This window comes from Argiope bruennichi, chromosome 3 (assembly GCF_947563725.1).
Source record: "Argiope bruennichi chromosome 3, qqArgBrue1.1, whole genome shotgun sequence".
Lineage (NCBI taxonomy): Eukaryota > Metazoa > Arthropoda > Arachnida > Araneae > Araneidae > Argiope > Argiope bruennichi.
Genome location: NC_079153.1, coordinates 17,457,752 through 17,482,453, shown reverse-complemented (window position 1 = coordinate 17,482,453; position 24,702 = coordinate 17,457,752). Strand labels below are relative to the sequence as shown.

The 24,702-nt window shown below is 29.0% G+C and overlaps 1 protein-coding gene across 4 annotated transcripts in view; it reads right to left on the bottom strand.

The window, feature by feature from the left end:
• Positions 1-6,800: 6,800 nt before the first annotated feature.
• The window catches only part of LOC129963312 (E3 ubiquitin-protein ligase LRSAM1-like), a 31,078-nt gene continuing 13,176 nt past the window's right edge, over positions 6,801-24,702 (bottom strand). For all 4 annotated transcript variants that reach the window (XM_056077605.1, XM_056077608.1, XM_056077607.1 and 1 more), the window contains 13 exons: positions 21,427-21,549; positions 20,322-20,409; positions 19,798-19,894; positions 19,532-19,602; positions 19,162-19,249; positions 17,902-17,989; positions 17,712-17,786; positions 16,000-16,080; positions 15,542-15,637; positions 15,342-15,440; positions 14,335-14,466; positions 12,503-12,757; positions 6,801-7,147 (listed from right to left, as the gene is read on the bottom strand). In XM_056077605.1, the coding sequence (XP_055933580.1) occupies positions 7,025-7,147; positions 12,503-12,757; positions 14,335-14,466; positions 15,342-15,440; positions 15,542-15,637; positions 16,000-16,080; positions 17,712-17,786; positions 17,902-17,989; positions 19,162-19,249; positions 19,532-19,602; positions 19,798-19,894; positions 20,322-20,409; positions 21,427-21,549 (1,416 nt within the window). In that variant the 3' untranslated portion in view covers positions 6,801-7,024. The remainder of the gene's footprint in view (positions 7,148-12,502; positions 12,758-14,334; positions 14,467-15,341; positions 15,441-15,541; positions 15,638-15,999; positions 16,081-17,711; positions 17,787-17,901; positions 17,990-19,161; positions 19,250-19,531; positions 19,603-19,797; positions 19,895-20,321; positions 20,410-21,426; positions 21,550-24,702) is intronic.

Sequence of the window (24,702 nt, the reverse complement as noted above, 5' to 3'; positions counted from 1 at the left end):
TATCTATATCCTATAATTTATCCGCCTACCTCTATTCGTTATATAGTAATCACGTTAACTTCTATTCAAACAGTCGAATAGATAGACTGCCTCTTAATGGATTTTGTTCCGAATTGACAGAAATCTATAAATTTGGTGTAAAAACCATATAAAAATTTTCATCCATCTAGCTCAAAGCGTTTTTGACAAGTAGACAGGCATTTACTTAAAATGTGTTTTTCAAACTCGGGTTTGAAAACTGGAGATTTGCCAAAATCGCAAGTTTGAATTTTTTTTTTTTTTAATGATTATAATACTTTTACTATACTTCGTACTTAGAGAAAACAAAAATATATTAATATAAATCAAAGGAATTTGTAGTAGCCCCAAATTTTTGTTTCATTTAATTGGAAAAAAAAAAAAAAAAGAAAGAAAGCGTCCAAAATGCATATTCGGTTTACTTTACTGTGCAATAAAGCACGCTTATGTGCGGATTGAAACTACAAATCTGAGTACTTGTAGAGCTTATGGGGGAAGGTGGGCGAAAGATTATACTGTTACGAATCTGTAATGCTGCTTCCCAGCATAGTTGGTTCCACCCTCGGAAAGATTGTTTTACAGTCATCTGTACTGGACGGAGTCCGGGATCGCATCGGAGGTTCCAGAGCTTGGCGACGAATTTGGCGCCAAAATAGATTATACCCGAAACATCGAGAATTTTCCCGATCCGTCCAGTAGGAACCGAGATATGCCTCAAACGTTCCTGATTGGTTGAGAGGCTTCTAGCCCCGCCTCCTGGGACCTATAAAAGGAGGCGGCTGCAGCTGCTAGGGCAGAGTAGTCGGAAACGACGATAAAGAAGAGGCCTTTCAGAGATAAGCGGAGCAGAGACGGAGAAGTTTTGTTGCTGAACTAAGCTGTGTTCTACTGTCTGCAGTAGAGTCTGTTGTATGCTGCTGTTTATGCTGTTCTGTATGCTGCACGTCTCGGCTGAAGATAATCGTCTTCTGTGCTGTATATAGTTGTCGTCTTTGTGCTGTCCTGTGTGTCTTCGTGTAAATAGACGTCGTTGTTTGATTTTCTACTGCCGCCTGGTGATTGAGCGTTCTTCACACCATATAACTTCCACTATCCAAATGAACCCGGAAATTTCGTAACAATACTTTTCTAAAGAAATATATGAGAAAATACAGGTAGAACACTTCCGCTGGTTACTTTTTCAATCGTACCAATATTACGAAAATAAATGTAGGAATTTTGTTGGAAAATTCATACGTTTTCGTTTTTTGTGTCATTAATATTCACCAGTATTATAATCTTGATTTAATTTATTGTAAAGAAATAATTTGATATGAGAATCAAACTTATTTATTGAATTAGGAAATATCAGATGTTATTGCTTAAATTTTCTTTATATATATATATTTTGTGCTTGCTCCCCCCCCCCCCCCCCCCGAGTATTGGAAAACAATGCAGATATTTTGCTGAGTTATAGGGTCTTTAAAGCTTAGTACGAGTGTTATTTATTACCTGTATTTTTTTCCATTTTTGTTCTACATATCTTTAAAATTCTTCCTACATCAAAGAAAGTACTTTTCCAATCAAGATAATATTAAACACATTAAATTAATTTAAATGTATTATTTGCTACAAGTTTCTTCAGTATTTCTCATATATGTAAAGAAATTAACATTTTTCTTATAAAATTTCAGGAACTTATTGCTTCAGAACCCCGATAATATCCCTTTTTGGTGATTTTATTCTGCAGAAATGAAACACAATGAATAATATAAGTGCTTTTCCATAGTTTTATGTTTATTCTGCAGAAATGAAACACAATGAATAATATAAGTGCTTTTCCATAGTTTTATGTTGACTTGTTTGTTTGTTTTATTTCATTAGATACTCTATTTTTCTTTTGTCATTTTGATCCGCATTATTTTAGGGCCGCCGGGTTTGGTGGTAAGGTCTTGGCTTCGGAACCGGAGGGTTTCAGGTTCGAGACCCAATTCCACCAAAGAAACGCTTTGCAAGCTGGTTTGGTGCACGCTAAATCCATCGGAGCTAAACGTCCTTCCCCTGTTGTGCTGTGGTGTAGAATTTTGGAGAGGGAGGTGCCTTCCTCGTCATCTGACAGCGGTTCCAAACCGTCCCAAATTAGCCCTAGTGTTGCTTTAAAACGGGACGTTAATATAACTAAACTAAATCCAAACCACACTATTTTAATTCGAAACTTGTGCATTTATTTATTGTTTGTTTGTTGAACTAGCTCAGCTTAGGGATTTATCTGCGCTTGCTACGCTTTCACTTGACAAACGTGTCTTCTGCATTGTTAAATAAAATGCAAATAAACACAAGGATATTCCTGTCAAATCAGCTGGTTGGCAAAGTAGATAAATATTTAATATTGCAATATTATAGATTTATTTCATAATGACAGTGATTTCCTTATTTAAGCAATAAATTTTGCCATTATTTTTTTAGGTATTTTGGGGGAATTCAGGTAATTTATATATTTTCATACATTCATAGAAAAAATGGCAATTAATTAGAATTCTGGAATTTTCATGCAGTTGGCACGCTTAGAATATATATATATATATAATGTGAAAGAAAAAATACAAATGCCCACATTGATTAATACTTATTTGCCATATTAATTATTTTTAATTCAAAGTAAATAAGCTTATTTCGAATTGCATAATAATTGCAGGTTGCAAATCTGATGTGGAAGAGTAAAAATTCTACAAAAAATAATCGTTGCCTCTCGAAATATGTTAATTATAAGAAAAAAGATCTTAAATATATTTTTACATATTTTATTAAATAATGCAAAAATCATCATATCATCTAATGGCTATAAATGAGAGGCAAAATTTTTAGTGATTCTTTTGTTATTCCAATAGATTTCTTTTTAGTTTACTACATACCATATATGACTTAAACAAATATTTTCAATGTACGTTTTACTCTCTCAAGAAAGTGTTATAATCAAAACAAAAATCGAGATTTTAAAGTATTTCCACATTCTAGATCTTCTCAAGTCCAAAAAGCACTATTTTAGGAATTATGTCTGCCTGTCTGTAAATATAACTAAAAAATGCTTTGAGATGGATGAAATTTAGTATGTAATCTTAAAACTATTTTTTGTAAATTTCTATCAAATTTTGAACAATATTCAGTGACGGGAAGTCTGCCCAATTGAATGCAGTAACTAAAAAAACCTAGAGATGGATGAAATTTGATGCATAGGAATTAACATCTAAAGTAGAGATCTTTATCAGATTTTAAACAAAATCCATCTCGAGGTAGATAACCTACTTATCTGTACTTTTTCATGTCAGAGAAGTCAAAAATACAGTGACTTATACAAATGAGATTTGGTATGTGATCTTGTAACTAAAATTCAAGTTCTATCCACAATTGTTTTCCATTAGTTAGAAAAAAAAAAAAAAAATGGTGCGAAAATTTCATATTTAGTTTTTATGAAGCACAAAATTCTCATGTGTGGAACTCTAAAAATAAAATTCTTGGCCAAAAATCTATAATTTTATAAGCGGGAGGATAGTATCTTTATCAAAGAACATGTGAGAAAGTTTAAACCACTGCCACTGGTTAAAAAAAAAAAAATCTATCAGTTAAGATATCAATTTTCTTGATATATTTAAGGGTATATATTTTTGATTGATAATTATTTTTACCAGATATGTTTGAAGAAATTTAATTTTAACTGTGTGCATTTTTCTCAAAATGAAATGATTTTTATTTTTGATTGATAATTTTTTTTTACCAGATATGTTTGAAGAAATTTAATTTTAACTGTGTGCATTTTTCTCAAAATGAAATGATTTTTATTTTTGATTGATAATTTTTTTTTACCAGATATGTTTGAAGAAATTTAATTTTAACTGTGTGCATTTTTCTCAAAATAAATTGATTTTTATTTTTGATTGATAAATTTTTTTACCAAATATGTTTGAAGAAAATTTATATCAGTTCACCCTGAGAGAAGAATTTTTTTAATGAAGTATTATATATTTTATATAATATTTTTTTCTATTATACTTATTCTATTTGTGTATCATTTCTTTGAGATATTCATTTATATTTTCCTTGAAATGAAGATACTAAATGAATAATTACTTCTCCTTTTTACATTTATTTCAAATAACATGATTTCTTTTAATTTCTTAATTAAATACAGTCTTGAAAGGAATATGATTTTTACTTTCTTATACAGGAAGTATAAACATTTTTCTAATAGCCAACAAAAATTGGATCTCAGGATTTTGACAAATGCGAACACAGTAACTCAAAAATATTTTGAGTTAAACAGATGAAATTCGGTTAATAAACTTAACTCCAAATTTACAAATTTCTATTACATTTGGAACAAAATCCTTTTTGGAGAAGTTTGACTGTCCGAATGCAAGTGAACATGATAGCTACAAAATGTAAAAAGTTAGACAGTTAAAATTTGGCACACAGTTTTAGCATCCAAAATGTAGATTCTTATTAAATTTTGAATTATAACTGTTGAAAGGTTGACTCTCTATCTGTTTATGGTTTCAAATTCATGCAAACACAATGACTCAAATAAAATTTGGTATGCATTCTCTTTACTAAAATTGTTGTTCTGAGTCATATTTTGGTTTCAATTGATCAGAACAAAGGCGTCCAAAATATTAGGTTGCAAATTATGAAACGAGTGTTGAATAAAAATAAAAATCTAAAAAGCTCATGTTTTACATTATTTATTATATTCGATTGAAATAACTTCCAATGGCATCTACGACTTACTGCTGCCAACGAATGGGCAAGTCATTTATAACTTTTTGAAAAAAATATTTAATTTTTGGGGTTAATAAACAATTTAAAATTTTTTATAATATCATTTTGGTTATTATATTTTTTTTCTCTTAAAAATAATTCATAATTATGGAAAAGGTAATAATCGGTAGGTGAAATATCTGGGGAATATGGAGGATGTGGTAAAATTTCATATTGTAGAGAAATTAATTTGTTAACAACGACTGAAGCTTTATGTGGTCGTGCGTTATCATGCAGTAATATTGCGCCGTTCCTATTGAAAAATGCTGTTTTCTTTTTTTTCATAAGTTTCTCATGCATGACATCAATTTCATGGCAATGAGACTCCGCTGTTATGGTTTCGCCTGGTTGTAGGAAGAAATAATGGATCACTCCTTTGGCATTCCACCATATGGTAACCAAAATCTTTTTTTGATGAAATGTCGACTTAGGGGTGTGTCCTGGGGGTGTATTCTTATCCACCCATTTGCTTGATCGTTTTCAATTATCATACAAAATTCACTTTTTATCAAAGTGATGATTTTATGTAAAAACGACAATCGTTTATTGTTAAGCAACAAAGATGCGCACTTGCTCTTGCGATCGGTCATCTGCAATTGCATCAGTTCGTAAGGCACATACAAGTCTAATTTTTTTACTTTATTTATTGCACGCAGATGTTTTCACACAGCCGTATGGCTAGTTCTTAGTTTACAACCAAGTTCACAAATATTTGTGTGTTGATTCCTCGTTATGAATATGGGCCAATGGTCCTCCTCGAAGCTCGTTGACGATACTCAAATTGCCAGAACGAAATTTTTGGAACCAATAGCAAGCATTTTTTTCATTAGCGGATCCATCTCCGAATGCGTGATTAATATTTCTCGAAGCTTGAGTTGCGCTATGATTCGTACTTGTACTATTCCTTGAACTCGTACAAGAAAAGTAGATGTAAATTGCGTTTTGTTTCCATCTGGTTTCGGAGAAAAATAAAATAAAAATGGGATACAAACACGAAAAAATTTCATGAAATGAGTAAGTCAACCAACTGACTCTCCGTCCCGCCACGAAGGCACACGGATTTAAACCATAAGGCTGAATGACTGGACCGCCGCAACAGCAACACTGGTGGGAACTGTGGTTGAGTCCTAAGGACCATCACCGGCCACGGTACAACCCTTCCCGAAAGAAGTACGCCCCGTCATCGATGGGAGGAGTCAGATCCCCCACCTATTTGTGTACCCTCCAGGGTGGCGAGATCCAACCAACATGTCGGAAGCATCTCATCCTCATTCCGAGGTGCCCCCAGCGGTTTTATGAAATGAGTGAGAAGAATACCTTTAAAATTTATATATAAAAATATCGAGCGCACGTTTCAATGAACCTCTCTCGATCGCAGTTGAACACAGACTAAACAAAAACGCCCGTTTCATAGTTTCTAATCTAATACATATTCTATTTTCTGGTATTCGTGTATTATATGCAAGCAAGTTTATAATTACCTTAAAAATATTGCCACTATGACTACACCAGATTCGCACTAATTATCGATATTTCATAACCATTCTTTGCCAATGCCATGCATTTTATATGCAAGTATAATTTTTATTTTATTATTATACTATGAAGCACGTAAATCTCGCGTATGATATTCTAAAAATAAAAATCTGAGCATTCAAGGTGATTACAGCCTTGAACAAAATCCATCATTTTGAGTAGAGAGGGAGTGTGCACTCATATCAGAGAGCATGCAAGAAATTCATATTGCACTGTAGAGAGTGGGGAAGGTAATCGTAATTTGATTGCATTGATTTTCCAAGTGCAATATAATATACTGCGCAATAAATATTATGTAGCATATTCTGTTTATATAAGGAATAAAATATTTTTTCTGAAAATATTTCATTTAAGATATAGAATTAAGATAGGTAAATGGATATCTTCAGAAACACTATTATTAAAAAAAAAAAAATACTGTTAAACAAATGAGACGAAACAAGTAATCAAATGCATAAAATTTATGGGAATTTAATGCCATGCAAAATGTAACATGTTATTTACAAACTTTAAAATTCAAAATATATAACAAGAAACAGCTTATATACAATATAAACTAATCGAGAATTGTGTGCCGAATTTCCGCTGAAAAAATTGCAATTATATAAATGTAAACGTTGAAAGAGATCATTGTAAATATTGCAAGGCATAAAATAAGGCTTCAGTGTGCTTTTCTTCTTTAGGAAACAGTAAGGATGAATCTCGAAGAAATAGTTGTTCGACACATTGGGCAGAGTTCGACTTTCTTTGAACAGTCGCGGCAGCAGCATACATGACCACAAGGCAGAAATACAGAAGATGTCTGTAAAACAACATAAATATATGATTAAATTAAATTGCTAGCTAGTTGAATTTAATTATATAAAAAAATATGAAAGCGGGGGGTATTAATTAAAAGATTGTTCTGTATTTATATATATATAGATATATACAAATTAATTTTACAATAGTTTATTAGAATTAATTTATTATTGAGATTTAGTTTTGAACTAAATTTCAATACACACTCATATATTGAAATATTAATAAATTAAGGATAATGGTAGTTTATAACAATAAAACTACAAAAAGATAGCAAAAGTGAAGTAAATAATAAGAATCTGTATTAAATAAAAGGTCACAAAAATTAGAATATAGGCTCCATAGTAGTAAAAATGAAGCATTCTTCCTGGTGCATTAAAAATATTTGCTCTGTACAAAACACAATACATAAAAAAACGTAACAAATGATTTGTATGAATGTTAATAGACTGCATGCTTGCCCTGTGCTATAATACAGCCAGCATAACATCTGGGCATGCTGGCCACCAAATTATGTAGATATTCAGAAGGACCTTTCCATTTACCAGTTAATGCTCTCTGGAATTTTGCAACAGATGTAAGATATTGATTATGATTTACAATTCGTCAATCGAGGCAGTTCTCAAATATGCCCCAAAAGGGCTCAAATCTGGAGACTGCATGTCATTCCAAACTTATGACCTTCTCTACTTCAAGGTATTCATTCATAATGTTAGCATAGTGAAAACAGGTATTCAGCATCCTTGAACGAATGCATGTGTTGTTGCAGAATTATTTCCTGATAAATAATCACGGTTCTTTGGATATGGATATTTCTTTGAGAATCCATGATAGTCCACACCAAATTTGAAGTCAAGGTATATCATTGAATACCACCATAATGATGATTTTCAATGAACGCTCTCCATATAAAAATAAGATGTGAATCTAATTGCATTAAAAATCCAGTTTCGTCAAAAAGATCCTACTGTAAATGTGCACAACTAATGCGTTCTCTGCACCAGGTCAACTGGTGCTGACAGTGAATGCAACACATCTCACAGGTTTGTTAACATACTCTCCTAAACGTTTGTGCACAATCTGTCACGAAACTTTGCTATCCGCAGTTGCAAACAGCTATAGTGAAAAGTTTGATATATTCTGCCTGCTTCTTTTCGCCAGCAGTTTGGTTTAATATCGGTTTGCTGTCATTGTAACAAAACAACCTTTACTGAAACGTCTGCTTTTTACGTCCAACTTGTCAATGATCAATAATTTGGTACATAAAACATTGTTCAAATATGTCTTCTGATTTATAGAAACTAGGTTATGACACTGATTAATATGCAGGTTGTGGATTTCAGAGTTTCGTTGAGACAATTCTTTTTATGGAATTCAATGACTGATCTTTACCTTTTAACGTCCTGTCAGCACCATCTGTATTGGTTTATTTCAACTTGAAACAGAATAGACTTTATTTATAGACATTGTAAATTGATCTGAGAACTTATACATCAAAACATAATTTAGTTTACTATAGCCTAGTACATATATTGATGTTTAATACATATAATCAGGTCAGAAATGTAAATTTAGATAGAAAATACTATATAAACAGTACCCTAACTATCCTAAAACAGTAATGAGCAGCCAACGTAAGTTGTCACAGTAGAAATATGATAGAAATTCTGAAATATTAATAACCATGTGATTTAGTAAAATTTTTACTATTCCCATCACATTAATTTTATACAGATATTTTTCTCACTATATTAACAACAAAATTGCAAATATTTTTATTGGTTTCTAATTTTGCCTCCAGTGCAGTTAATTCCATGGTAAGGAAGACAGTTTTACAGATAATTCTGATAATGAACCTCAGCCTTGACGATAAAATAGATCCTCATTACTAGCGTCCTAATGGACCTATCACCAAGAATCTTGGTGATAGGTCCATTAGGACGCGAGTAATGAGGATTTTTCTAGAACTTTGTTTGTCCTGTAACGGAAACTATAAAAAGTCGGGAGATAAAGCTGTAGTCAATCAATATTCAGTTAGTCTAAAAATCATTTGTTGAGCAATCAGTCAGGAATGAGTTAGTAGATTAGTCATATGCTGAGCAGCCAGTCGTATAAACGAGATGTTTGTGTAGTTGTGTTGTACTATTTCTCCGTACATCCATTACACCAGATCCGTTTATTTTCAATTTCGGAAAATTTCCATAACAATACCTGTTAAGTATGTTTAAAAACTAGAATACATTTATAGATATTTAATCAAGTTAAGGTTATGAAAAATCTTTTGTACATATTGTTATGAAAAATCCAAAAGTCATAAGTGGGTTGTATGATGAAAAGTTCAACGAGCTCAATAAAGGATAGCGACGCTTTGTTCCAAGAAAATATGCATACACAGTAGCAAGACATAGACGAAGCGGATACATGGCATCACTTGCAATAAACAGCAGAATACAAGCAATAAAATATTGATAGACAAAAATAGCAGTGCAATCAGAAAAGTTGCAGATATCAATAATCCAATCAGAAATTTCCCTCAATTACTCGCTTGAGTTTAGTTCAATTGATAGGGTTTTTTTACAATTCGGTTGATTGATTCGGTTTTTTTACAATTTCCGTGACATCACAAAGAAATGTCTAGAAAGTCATCATCTTCCCTCTTAATTGAGATATCGCCAAAATTCCAGCAGTTGGCTCGTTTTCGTAACCAAATTTTTTACCATGATCCGCCATTCATTCAACATCTATTAGTGATCTGTAAAACTCTCTTACTTACCATCAAACTAATTGCGCAGGGAAGCAGTATTACAAATCCATAACAACATGTATTGTTTGCCAACGGATTCTAAAACCCTCCGTACTTTTACGCATGCGTTAGGAAGGGTTTAGTTGGTCAAAGTAAGGGTGAGAGGAAAGATGAAATGAGGAGATATTTACATTTAACAAGGAAGCAAACTTACTTGCGGACTTATAACTTGTAATACTGTCAGAACAAGATACTAATTCACAATAAAATATTTCAGAGCAACTTTCATTTACTATAAGTGACATAAACCTTAAATTGTGATGAATAAATGGAAGATTTCTTAAAATTTGGTTTATTTACTTTTTTACAAAATAATAATGGTTTTTTTTATGTTAAAATGTTTCGTTTTTTTATTTGTTGTTGAATTTTTCGATAATATTTTGAGATTAACAGTGATGAATAATAGAGAGTTTAATCCATTTAAAATATTTTATTTTCATTTAAGAAATTGCTGTAACTATGGAACATCTTAAAAATATTTTTTAAATGTATAATTTTATACTTTTTAAAAATGTTATTATTAGTATTTTTTTTAACTTAAAAACATTATTATTTTAAAAAATATTTTATTGTCATTTGAATTAGCCATGTAAGTAACCAGTAACGCAAATTTGAATTAAAATAATATAAAACGTTCAGAAACAACACGACAGTCACATATACGTGAAAAAAAATTGAACGAAAAGGTATCTAAAATAAGGCGAAAATCAAGGTCAAAGAATGGCGTTGAATTTCCGTCGAAAAGTGGCTATCTCAGGATTATGAAACGAGCAATATGTAAAGAACGAATATTTCAAAAACCAATGTTATATAATAATAACAACAAAAAGTCTCCCTATTTTGAAATCATTTTTTAAGCATTGATCTGAGATGAAAAATCAATAATTGTTGATTACACACAAAACTTATTGCATTTCTAAGCAGCAAATATAGGTTCACCTGATTGATTTAAAGGAAGGAAATAATTTCATATGCAAATTTTTGACTGCCTTCAAATCCGATTCAGAAAATTTCATACTCAAAACGACACTATGCTAAATCTTCATTTTTCCTCTCTTAAATAAGAGTAAGTACTGTCTCTTATTCAAGAAATTAGTACTTACTTATTCTCTATTAAAAATGAGAAGGCAAAAGATTCTTAGTATGCAATGAAATTATATCAATAAATTATTTTTATATATTAGTGAACTTGAAAAGGTTTTGTGGTGTATTTTTTTAATGTGCGATAAATAATCATTTATCGACTAAGAGTCGATAGATTCTATGATGATTAGATAGTTTTAGAAGTTGTCTTTAATGATTTGTATTCATTTGATCAAATGCGTTTGCTGATCTTCGATGCTCTATTTATGTGTTCCCTAGATATCTTTTTTCTCTACTTTCAGAATAACCATAATTAAATAAAAAAACATTTTCTTGCAATCAATGATAAAAAATAACATGAAATAAAATCAATTACAGGTACCAATAGAAAGAAACTTTATTAATATTTATACTATATATGTTTTATTTTTTGGTAAAAATGAAAGTAATTGTAATCATAAAAAATCTTATCTTAAGATTTTGATAAATCTCGATATTTTAGATCTCTCTGAGTTTAAAAAATACATTTTTAGAATTAAGTCAGTCTGTGAACATGATAAACTAAAACTGCATTAAGCAGGTATGAAGACAATATGCTAAATGTGTAGATTTCTGTCCTATTTTGAATTAAATTCGTCCATGAAGAATCTATTTATATGCATGAATATATGATATCACAAAAACGAGAATAACTTGATGGCTAAAATTTAATACGTAGTTTCTTCATTAGAACTTTATCAAATTTTATACCAAATCCATCAATGAGTTGACCTTCTATATCTCTATATTTGGGTGTTGGCATACTGCATAAATCTAAAATGCAACAACTTTGTGGGAAAAAATAATAAAAGGGAATTGAAGAGTTTGCTGCAAAAAGCATGTAGCTCTAATTAGGGGAATTTGGAGTTACATGTACTATCATGTTGTAAAATAAAAACTTGTTCGCTTGGTGCCAGAAAGATATAGCTCCAATAGTTAGTTCTTGCATTAACTCAAGCAATGGAGCTGTTTGTCTAATTAGTTTGTTACAATATAGAGGTAGCTCCTGGTGCTATCACTGGTTTTCTGCAAACTTGAATAATTGGAGCTAACTCCTTTTTGCAGCAAACAATTCAATCTGAACCTTCAATTTCTGACTACATTCATATGTCTGCATTAAATTTTTAAATAAATAATTAATTGATGGGTAGATATCTGAAATACGGTTAGATATCTGTATGGTTGTATTCCTTATATTATGAAGCGCACAGTGTACAATATTGTGTCATAAAATGCAGTAGATGGGAGGAAATGTTGCTCATATTGTAAATGCACAAGCAGAACCATATTTTTCATTACTAGACACGGCAAACAAATATGTTAAAAACACAGTATTTGAAATACCAAAATTCATGGTAGATATTACATAGGATTTAATATCATAAGTAATATTGTTTCAATTCAAATAAAAATTAATTTCCTATAAATTACCTGAACATCCAAGCATATGACACATTCTGTTTGACACCAAAGCTTTGTATCATCATCTGGTGAAAGGGGTGGTGCAGTTGGCTCAGAAAGTATTTCTTCTGGCTCAGTAGGCGTTGAAGGTTCAGGAGGAGCTGAAGGTACAGGCACTTCTGAAAATTCAGGCAGAGAATATTTCTCTTCTGCCTGCATATTCTTGAAATATTCCTGAGCCTTGTCTAAGATGGCTTCACAAATTTCATCATCCAAAATACCCATCTACAAGTTATTAAATATTTGAAATATGAAAATATCCATATTACATATGATGATAATTAACAACTTAAAAAAGATTTCACGAAACCTTAAATGTGACCGGTTCGCCTGGGATATTAGTTATATTTATTTCCAATGTTCAGTTTATTGTGCACATGAACACTTCTAATGGAGACAGTCCCACACTTTTATAGTTGTATTAAAAAACAATTGGCCAATTTGACAGGAGTGTCACAGAGTACTTGAAATCAAAGTTCTTAACCTCTGGATATAAGGTGAATAGAGTAATGGCATGGCAATAAGATTTTTTGGTAAGTGGTTGTTGTTAAAAACAGAAGTAATCTTCTAAATATCACAATAATGTAATTTCCCCCTTTTTTTTTTATTCACCTTACAAACTGTGCAGATATTAAATAGAATCCTTCTTCTTTAGCTTTCAACAATGATAGAAAATCAAGCGATTAAATATTTGATGAAACAATTAAAATGGTTTGAATTTTAGGAAAACAATGTAACATATTGGAAAACCAGGGATTTTTTTTTTCAAAATTGCCAAAATTTAGATAAAATTTACATGTTAAAAAGACATTTTTTTTAAAAAAATTTTGAAATGTAAAATTTATTTTGTACAATAATATTTTTGGATATTATCAAGAAAAAACAACAAAATTTCACTTTAATTTTTAATTCATTAAAATTAAACAAAAAAAATCACTTTCAAGTGCATATTAACACATCCTAAAATAAATATGTGGCAAGTATGGTTGCTATAAAACAAATGGCCTGGCCAGTAAAGCACCAACACATACATGGTTTGCACACATTCTTTATTATTAGTACGGGGTTAACTGAATATTGCTTGATGTATTTCTTATGTGAAGTAAAATTATTTCCCCACATTTCTTAAAATAAAAACAATTTCATAAAGTATGAATATGAAATTTGTTTTTAATGAAAACATTTATATAAAAGTAAATTTTGAAATATTCAGTATCCTGTTCACTAAAATGTATGTAAAAAAGTTAATTCACTTTATGCTTAGTAAAAATAAAGATTATTAAAATGTATAGTAACTTTTCATAATTTTCTTCCAGTAAAATGAAAAAAAAAAAGCATTTTTAATCAGGACTATTTTTATTTGATTCTTGGTTTTAAGTTATATTTCACTACAACAATACAATTTATGTGAATTAAACTGTCTTTATTAATTTAGATTTAACTACATATCCTAAACTATGTAAACACTTTTTTTCATTTAAATTCTTTTTCAATATTGAAAAACTTGCATTTGTTTTTGATATAATCCCGGTTCTTACTCATAAATAATGTTAACCTCAAATTAGTTGAAAATCTGAAACTGATGAAAAAAATGTAGACAAAACATTAATGTAAACTGTACCAATATATAAGGCAGAAAATATGTTAAGGAAATTACAAAATTCTAGTTATTTGGAAGATGTAATTTGGCTGCTCAAGAAACAATTTCTAAAGCAAAAATTATGAAAATGAGGGCAATTTTATTGAATCTTAGTTAAATTCGATTTATAATTTATTTCAATAGAAAGAAAAAAAATAGATACCTTTTTTAAATCTTTTGTAGTGAAATTGAGCAATGTTGAAAGACTTATCCTTTTGGATGCAAACAAAGGAAGATATTCAATGGCAGGAATATCCAATAAGATGCTTTTCACATCTTTATCTAATCCAAGCTCCTACATAAAAGTTAAACATAATTAGAATTTCACATACAAAAATTATCACTTGTTTAAAAATATTTTGCTTAAATTTAGAATCTAAAAGTATTTTTTATATTAAAGAATTTTAAACACTAACTGCAAATGTGTTAGTCTATTTTAAATTGTAAATTTAGTAGCCAAGGGGAAATATATCATTAATCACTTTTTTCAATGATATCAAACAAGAGCAGTTTAGTCATAATTTCATTCTTAGTTCAAATATCTTAGAGTATGTATCAAAAATAACATAGAAGTTAATTAATAAACGTCTTTTCAATAAAAAAAATTATACTAGTAAATTGTTAAATCCCATAGTTTAATTATCTTATCGAAACAACACAATTTTCTAGAATGTTATATTGACATGTGTATATGCAATAGAAACTCAAAACTTTAATAAATAATCAGCTAAATAAGTGAAATTTTAAAAATATGAGTTGCATTCATAAAGAACAATTTTTAAAAATGCTGTTTGAAAATTATTTAACTAATTTTCAACAAAGAGACAAAAATTTTGATACTTTTGGGATGCAAGTAAATAGTATTAATTAACTGTAAAATTTTTATTCTTTGGAGTGCAAGTAGAAAATACTGGTTTACTGTCATTTCAAATATGTTTAGTTGTTGGAGGTGCATATATTATTTTACATTTTAGAGATAGATAGTAAAATGCTTAAATTTATGGCAAATTTCACAGACTGCTTGTCCATGTGCATTTTTAATGTAACTATGATATTAAGTTTAATGCTAACATTATTCTTTTAAGTAATGATAAAACAGACTCTACAAAATAAAATTTTGACTCAAAAGATAAGTTCTTTAAACTTGACTTAATCACAACACATACTTACCGCACCAATAACACCTTTTGGTTTTCTGTCGAGCAATTTTTGGTATTGTATTAGCCAGAAATCTTCTATTTCCTGAGCCCGTTTTAACTCCATTTGTTGCTGTATAAATAAAAATTTGTTTTAAATATTTTTAAAAGACCCAACATTGTATTAAGAAACTATAATTTTTCATAATGGATATTGAAATAAAGTAGACTAACCAATCTTTCTTTCAATTCTAGTTCTCGCTGCTCTTTGGCTGCCATTAAATCAGACAGCAATGAAGCTAAAGCAATTCGATGATCTGCCAAAACATTCTTTGGAAAAAGGAATGCTCATTAAGTATCAAAATTACACATTCATAATATATAAATCATAAATAACATATATTTAAAATTTTAATCAAAGTACAGATATTAGCAAATTCTTTAAGTAAGCCAAGAAGTAGAACAACTATAAAATTCTTTCATAATTATTTCACTGGATGAATTTGTTTAAAACAGATATGTAAAAAAAACAAAAAACATTACAATAATTTGTTTTACTGAGATATATATATATCATTTGCTTTCTAATGAGCTAAATATTCTGACAAAAGAATTTTCTTGTTTAAATGAAATGCATGAAATATTCATGAAAAAAAAATGAAGCATATTTATGATAAAAATTAATTAAATACCATTTCTGAATCAATTTTCAAATCTTTCTTTTTAATTTCTGCAACAGTTAAGTTGGAGAGCTCTTTTTCAATCAGATGTATCTAAAAAATAATGGGAGAAAAAACTTTTAATATACTATGAGTAAATTTTCAGTATCAATGAATAACTATTCTATATATTCTGTATATATATATATAATGATATTTTAAACTCTTAACTTAATCCAAATTAATTTCTTATTTTAGCCCATAGTAATGATCTTAATTTAGCCCATAGTAACTTATTCTAAAATATTCTCTTATTTCCTGATCCAATTCCACTTTCTCTACTTAATTAATTCAAGAGAAGCTTTATTGTTGAAAGACATTTTGTGTTAATAAGGCTACTTAGATTGTCTTTCCTGCCAGATGGACAGGAAAGACAATCAAAATTATATAAAATTTAGGTTTTCTCTATTAACTATCATTGATATACATTCAATATTATTTGATAATTATTTGGCTATCAGTTATTCACCGATGACCATTCATTTAGTTAATGACCATTCATCAATTAACTGTGATGAATCTGGTTTTATTGTACCATATGAAAGTACTATTTTAAACTATACTCTCATGTCACAAGAATTAGTGAAATTGGTCAAGTTGTTGAGGATGAGGGCTGTGTCAAGGTTTTAGTTTATGATATTATAAAATGGTGTGAAGAGGGAGAGATAATAATTGATGAGATATCTAAATGCCATGCCTTCCCAGAGGCCCCATCAGATATAGGGATGAGAAGCTTGTTTTATGGTGGTTCGTTCTCAGCGCCTTAGAGGGTACAGAAATAGTATAAGATGCTACTCCTTACTGATGACAGGATGCCCTTCTTACAGGAAAAATTTTATTGTGGCCCCTTGATATTTTATTGATGGCCCTTAGGAAACATTAGTTCCTGCTAATGTTGTTGCAAAATTCAGTCATTCAGATTTTTCCACTTGTCTTTGGGAAAGGGGGGAGGGTGCAATCAATTGTGATATCTAAATGCCATGAACTTTCAAAACTGGCAAAATTAGTACAGTGATTAGTATTCTGTTGAAGAATTTTCCCATAAAGAATGTACAGTGAAATAATAATTTTGAAATTTATTTAAAAAATAGAAATGGCGTTTTAAATAGAAGAATATTAATGTCCATTAATGGAGTATTTAGGGATCATGAGTTTTCATAGGAAATGAAAAGTAACAAAATCAGTATACTGACTGAAGTTAGAAATTTTTGCTTTTTTCCACCTCATATAGAATGCACAGTAAAGTAAAGATTTAAAGATTTCTCTTAAAAATAAAGTGGGGCATATGACCACTGATGACATAATTAGTCATCAGTGGAGTCATGAACTTTCATATGATATAAAAAGTGAAGGCATTGGACTAATTGCGATTGGGGTTAGAGAACTGATTCTTTGGTTCACCTAATTATTTTAAATATATGAATTTAGTTAGTTGAAACAAAAAAGCCAATCTGAAAAAAAAAATTAAATATCAATTTTAAAAAAGCATTTTTTTTCTTTCATTTCTGATTAAATTATTATAATTTTTCATATACATATCTTTTCAGATTTTCCCTTCCACAATAGATTATTCAGTCACATTTGTAAGTAATTTAAATTATCTAAAACACATTTTTAAGTATACAAAAATAATTTTTAATTCTTAGGTCACCACAATAAAAATGATGAACAGAAATAATATATACCTGATGAGCAATCTCTTGGTGCTGTATATCTTTCTGCAACTGTAATGCTTCAAAGGCTTCTTTTTGATATTGTTCCTGGGAAAAAAGTTACTATTATATAATATAAATTACTTTATAATATTATTATATAATCAAAGTTATTATACTAGGATATTCTTAATTTTTAAACAAAAAATATGTATATATATACCTCTTCCAAAAGCCTATTGATTAATATTTGTTGATCCAATTCTCTTTCTTGGAAAATATTGTACAATTTAAAATTGCTTTCAGTTTCCCTATTTAAAAAAGTAATTATTAATTATTTATATCATTTCATCATTTGAAAATGTTTTCCTAAGTATTTCGTTTTACATTTAAAATGAAACATTGAGAAGCTTTATCAAGATTGAGCAGCAAGATTTTTTTTTAATTTTAACTACTTAAAATATATGTTTTGTTTGGATTTAAAAATATGATGATACTACAAAACTTGAATTTTTCAAGCAATAACTTGGTAGAAGATATTTGTTATTAGACTTATTACAGTTACATGATAAAATGAAAGTAAAGCATGTGAAATTGGTGATGGAATAATACTGTTTTCTTAAGCTTAACCAATACTTTTTTCATGCCATAGTTTGGGAAATAAAATCAATAAATTTATATCTTAAATTTTATTAAACACAACATAAAATTAAAATTTCAGAGTTCACTTATTTGAACCTAATACGATACAATAATAGACTTTGATAGTAATAAATTTGTTTTTCATTTCATACTTAATGCACAAATAATGTAACATATTAACTATTCAAAATTTACCAGTTAAATTTCAAATTGCTTCCATTCTCTCCATTCATAAAATTTAAAAAAATACTGAATTTATAAATTTTGAAACAAATAGTGCATTACCTCAATCCAATGGCGGATAAAAGCACAATTAGTTTACCAATAAGAAAAATCATAAAAAATATCTCTACATTATATTACATAATTAAATATTTTTTAAAAAATATATTAATATGAACTAATATATGTATATTAGTTCATTGAAATTCTATTAGTCATATTAACATTTTAAGCATCATTAATAGAGTAATATGCAAAAGATACTTTCGATTTTGATTCAATCTTTATTTTTTTAATCAGTTATTTTGATCTATGGCATGTCTTCTCATGGTAGGATTTATACACAAATACTTTGATTAAAAAGTATCCATGAGAGAAGAAGAAACTATGATTTAATTAGTACAACATATTTACTTGATACAATTTTTTTTTGTTATTATTAGTTCAAATCAATTTCAGGTTTTAAAAATTGGACACATGTCAAAGATTGAACCATGTTAACCATGGTTTGCAATCAAATCTTCAAAATGAAGATTTTCATTTAGCAGTGAAAAAAATTCTAGATAGAAATCAATACAAAATTATCAAATATAAAATGTAAGTAATCAATAATGTTTACTCATTTTGTAATTGTTCCACTATGAGGGATTTTTCTGCTTCATATTTACCATACGTTTCTTCACATTTGAGCATTTCAGTCATTGCCTCTAGAGAGAAAAAAAAAGAAAAACAACAAATTTTAAACAATGGAAACACAACATATTTTCCTGATTTGGTATTTCTAGGATATTTTGCATCAAATTGTATTAATTTCAATTAATATACATTTTTGCGTGTTTCATGAGATCAAAAAAAGTCAAAGTCAGGCAGATTTCTAATAGTTCATTTTTTTAAAAATCTTGCACATATTTTATTTTCAACATATATTTACCATAAATGGTTCAGACAAAAATAATGTCACAACTAGAGCAAGAATAAAAACATAATACCTAGAATTTCTTTTTTCTTCAACTGCTCTAATTTTTCTTGCTTTATCGAAAAAATTTCTTCATTTTCAATCCTAAAAATAAATTTTAAAAAATTGTTCAGAAAAGCGTATAAAACATTTGTTTCGTTTATAACCTAAATAAAAAAATTTTCTGAAAATAACTTAGTGTATATAATCCATACAAGAAAAAATATTGATTAAGGAGAAGAAACTTAGAAATAAATAAATCTACATAATGATTTGATTCAAATTTTTTAAAATTTATACCTATCTCTTTCAAGAACAGCTGCCATTTTCTCCACTTGTTTTGTTCGATCATTCAGCAACATCAGTTGGTCAATCAGTTTAGCAGAATGATTTTCAACTAAACAGAATGAAATTATTCTAAATGCAACACTTCAAATTGTCTCAAAATTTTTCAAAATATTAGAATTTATTTCAAATTTTTCAAAGTATGTCACAAAGTCTTTTTTAAAATACAGTAATTTAAATGCTTTTAATATTCCATTTCTAATATTAATCAGTATAAGCTATGCTGTTTAAAAAAGATACAAAAATTTATTTCAAATCAAATTAATTATTAATTTTAATACAACATTCTCATTTAATTCAAATTATTTATTTTTAATACTACTATGAAAAACAATTTCTAATGAAATTTCATATGCACTAATTCTAAAAGTTTCGTTATAAAATAAAAATTTATTCATCACAGTGTAGCATTCAAAAGGAGAACAATTTTTATAATAGTATTTTTAACAATGCACCTTAATATTTGAATTTCTACATACTGTTAGTAAGAACGTCTAACAAATTTTTCTTTTCTTTATCTTTTTTAGTTTGAAGCAACATTATTTCACTCTCCATTCGATCCTGTTCCTGTAAAAAAAAAAAATAACGAGTACAAAGTTAGAATTCTATATTCGCAATAATGTATTCAGAAAACATAATTATCGCCAAAAAAAATTCTTATTTTTCATTTTATTATTATTGATAACAAAGTTTCATCAGGGCCAGGGGCATCAGGACGATTGTCCTGGTTTCAAACAGTTTTAGTAACCTCAAGCCATAATTAGCAGAATATTGAAAGTTATTTAAATTAGTGCTGTAATATCTTGACCTAGACCGATCAAATAAGAGAGTAACGTAACAAAATAATTCTTTTATTTGCAGCCTTATATAAGTACAAAAAAAAAAAAACTCATTCTTATCTAAGTTAATATTATTTACAAAATCACAAAACGGAAGTTTAAGCACGAAATAGTTTTTCGATCAAATCAAAGAAAATTCACAAAAAAAAAAAAAAAAAAAAAACGCTAACAGGCTGCTAACTCACAAGGCTACTCCAGGGGCCGCTCCAGAAATACAACGATCTTTATCGGGTGGATCCTCACATAGAAATCCGAATCGCACGGAGCTTCTAAAAAATTCAGGAACTTCTTCGGACACCGACATCTCTAAGAACAATTAAATTTGACGCCTCTCTTTGCTCTCAAAACAAGCAAAAATACCGCATTTTATTTCCGTCAGATCTCCGCCTCCGAGTTTCTCATTGGTGAACTTTATTTCCCTATCACCCAACAGCTGCTCAGCAATGCTTCCTAAATAGTCTTCAGTCGACCATGGGGATGTCTGTTAAGGATCCATCTTTGTAGCTGAACCCTCCCGAACACATGTTAATTATAATCAATTCACCGCTAACAAAGGCTGAAATATATATACTTGAGTAAATAGCTCTTCCTAGTGAATAAATAAAATAATGAGAACTGAAATTATGAATAATTTACCTAAAAAGTATGTGATTTGTTTGTAATTAAATTCTTTAATATTACAATCCAAACGTGTAAATTTTAATAAATTTGACATTTCGTTTTAAACAAATATTAATTTTATTACCAAAGCTATATCTTCAAGCAACTTTTTTCGTCGTTCAGAAGAATTTGCATTAATAGATGACTGTACAGCAAAATTCTCCTTTAATGCTTCTTCCATAACAATGAGTTCTTGTTGACGCCGTTCCTATTAAAATAACATCGTAAACAAAAGATTAAGAATAATATTGATACAATATTTGGATATTGATTAACAACAATAACCAAATAATTTATATAAAACTGAATTATTCCATGAAACGTTTTGTATTTCATATGATTTATATTGCAAAGGTCACACATTTAGAAAGTCAAATATATATCAGATTAAAATTAAAGTAGAAAAAAAATGATAAAATTTGAAAATGAATTCAAGTGAATAAGAGAACAGATTTTTGAAATATATTTTTTGAATAGAAAGATATACTAAAATATTTGTATCGTTTTCTTTACATCAACATTTTAAAATAACATTTCTTATGAAAAGAAATTCATATATAAACTGTTAAAAAATTCCTGCCTATTAATTTATTTTTATGCAAGAATATTGCTGAAATTTAATTTTACATTTACAATAAATAGTCAAAAAATTAAGAATTATGTTTAAAAAAAAAAATGAAAATATAAAAAATATTTTTTATAAAAATCAAACCATATTTAACAATATTTTTAAAAGCATTATAAGCAAAAAAAAAAAAAAAAAGTAATAAAAGGCACAATATTGATGTACAAAAAATTACACAAATCTAAATTTTATCTTAATAAAAATTATTTCTAATCCCATTCTTCGAAGACTTTTTAATAGTCACCAAGATTCAATAAATTCAAGAAAGTAAATGAATAAAATTTTTAAAAATGATGCTGATAATTGAAGATTATTAATAAAACTCATTTTAATACATAAAAATACAAGAGCTTTAATCTTGTTTAAAATTTAATCTGTCTAACTGAAAAATGAAGAATGTAAAAGAAAAGAATCAGTAATTTTATTATAGCTCAAGTCTAATTTTTCTTATAAAAGAAAAAAAAAAAAAATTATCATTTTTTTTTTCTCTTTAGCTGGGAAACTAAGCAGAAAAACTTTATTGGTTTGATAATATATTGATATTTAAACAATGAAAATTTCTATAACTTTACATGTTGCAAATATAATTAAACACTATAATTGAGATGCCTTATTATTTTCATACTACATTAAGATTCATTTTAAATTAAATATATACTAATGGCTGTTCCAGAACAATCCATTTGCCAATGGTACTCGTAGTCCAGGCAATGCTATCTGGCATCTTGAAATGAACATAGACTCCTCAATTAATAACATATAAGACTGCTTGATAGTTTAGATATAAAAAGAGATAAAACGATAAGGCATAAAATTTACAGAAATTCAACCATGAAAATTCAATTTAAGAATTAGTTTACAATAATTATTCATTATCACTTTTAATCGCCTTATCACTTTTAATTCAAGGCATGCATAGATGGAAAAAGATATAGATTAGAGCGGCAGATATTGCATCACAATAATAGGCAACCAGCTTGGTTTTTGGTTTGGTTATATTAACGCCCCGTTTTAAAGCAACACTAGGACTATTTTGGAAACGGATCTCATAATTTTGGACGCGGTCAAATCACGAGGACGGCACCTGAGCTGGCACATCCCCCCCCTCCTTCCCTCCAAACTTCCACATCACATCAGTGGGAGGACGTTTGGCCTCGACGGATTTAACGTGCACCAGACCCGCTTACACTAAGGTTCTTAAGTGGAAACGGGCCTCGAACCTGAAATCCTCCGGTTACGAAACCTAAAAACCAGGCCCCCGCGGCTCCTAATAGGCAACCAGACAGATCGATTATTATAAAATTTTTGAGATAAAAAAAATTGTGGTACTTCTAGAACATCCTACAATTTACTTTGATCCAAGTGATTTCGGGCTCATCCAACTTTATAAAGAAATCTTTTAACTTTAAACGAGCAATTCTTGTGTGTGTGTGTGTGTATATATATAATTATTGTATCTCAGAAACGGCTCTAACGACTTGGATTAAATTTTACATTGAAATAAGGTTTGGCTTTTCAAGTTTATCAGTATCAGTGTCTTTCTTGAAAAACCCGATTTTATATTTTTAAAAAAAAAGCATTTTTTTTTATAGCTAACTATTAGAATAAGCATATTCAACTTCTACTTCGAAATGTGGGCAGTGGTGTAGAGTGGTCAGAACAACACGAATGAGTGTGTATTGCGGATCTTTGGTGTGTATATATATATCACCAGATTATATGTAGGTAAGATTGAAAAAATATCCATATGTAATCATTATGTGATTTGTATCTAAATATTTTCTTCGGAAAAACACGATTTTACAAAATTACAACAACAATATTAATAACTGTCAAGCGAAGCTCGGTCTTCCAGATATTTTACATAATCAGCAGAGGATGTAAAGATCCTGGTATTTCTTTAAAAATACAAATTAAAATAAAATAGAAAGATGTCATTGTGAATCAAAGGTGCAAGTTGATAACTTAAGAAGGAGCTTTAGTTTTAGTTTAGTTATATTAACGTTCCGTTTTAAAACTACATTAGGGCTATTTTGGGACGGACCTCGTCATTTTGAACCGTGGTTAGATGACGAGGACGACACCTGAACTGGACCGCCCCCTCTCCAAACTTCCACACCACAACAACTGAAGGATGTTTGACTCTGACGGGTTTAACGTGCACCAGACTCAGTTACATATTGTGCTTCAGTGGAATCAGGTCTTGAACCTGAAACCTTCCGGTTCTGAAGCCGGGACCTTACCGCGGCCCTAATGTAAAGCCAGATAGCATTTTTCCGGAAACTCGAGCATCATTTTGCTTTAGGGGAACTAATATACAAATTAAACACTATTTTGAATTAGAAAGTATTTTTGGAAGTATTTTAGAAGTATTAGGAAACTCTATCTCAATTATTTCAATGAATCATTAAATATCTTATATCAAAAATATAAAATGCAAAAAAAAAAAAAAATCTTGTGCTTCACATACAATATTAGTTAAACTTTGTACTGAAAATTAAATTCTGATACCTACAAAAAATATTGACCATATGTTTTAAAATTAAATATATTTTTGAAATAAATAAGATAAAAAACAAAATAATAAAGAATTAGATATTTAAAAATAAAAAATGAAACTAGGAAGATAAATCAATAATTATTTTTCAGTTAATAAAAGTAAAGAATAACTCTTCAGAAATGATAAACTTATAATTTTGGAAACACTGGATACATTTTAACTGTCAAATTCTAAAT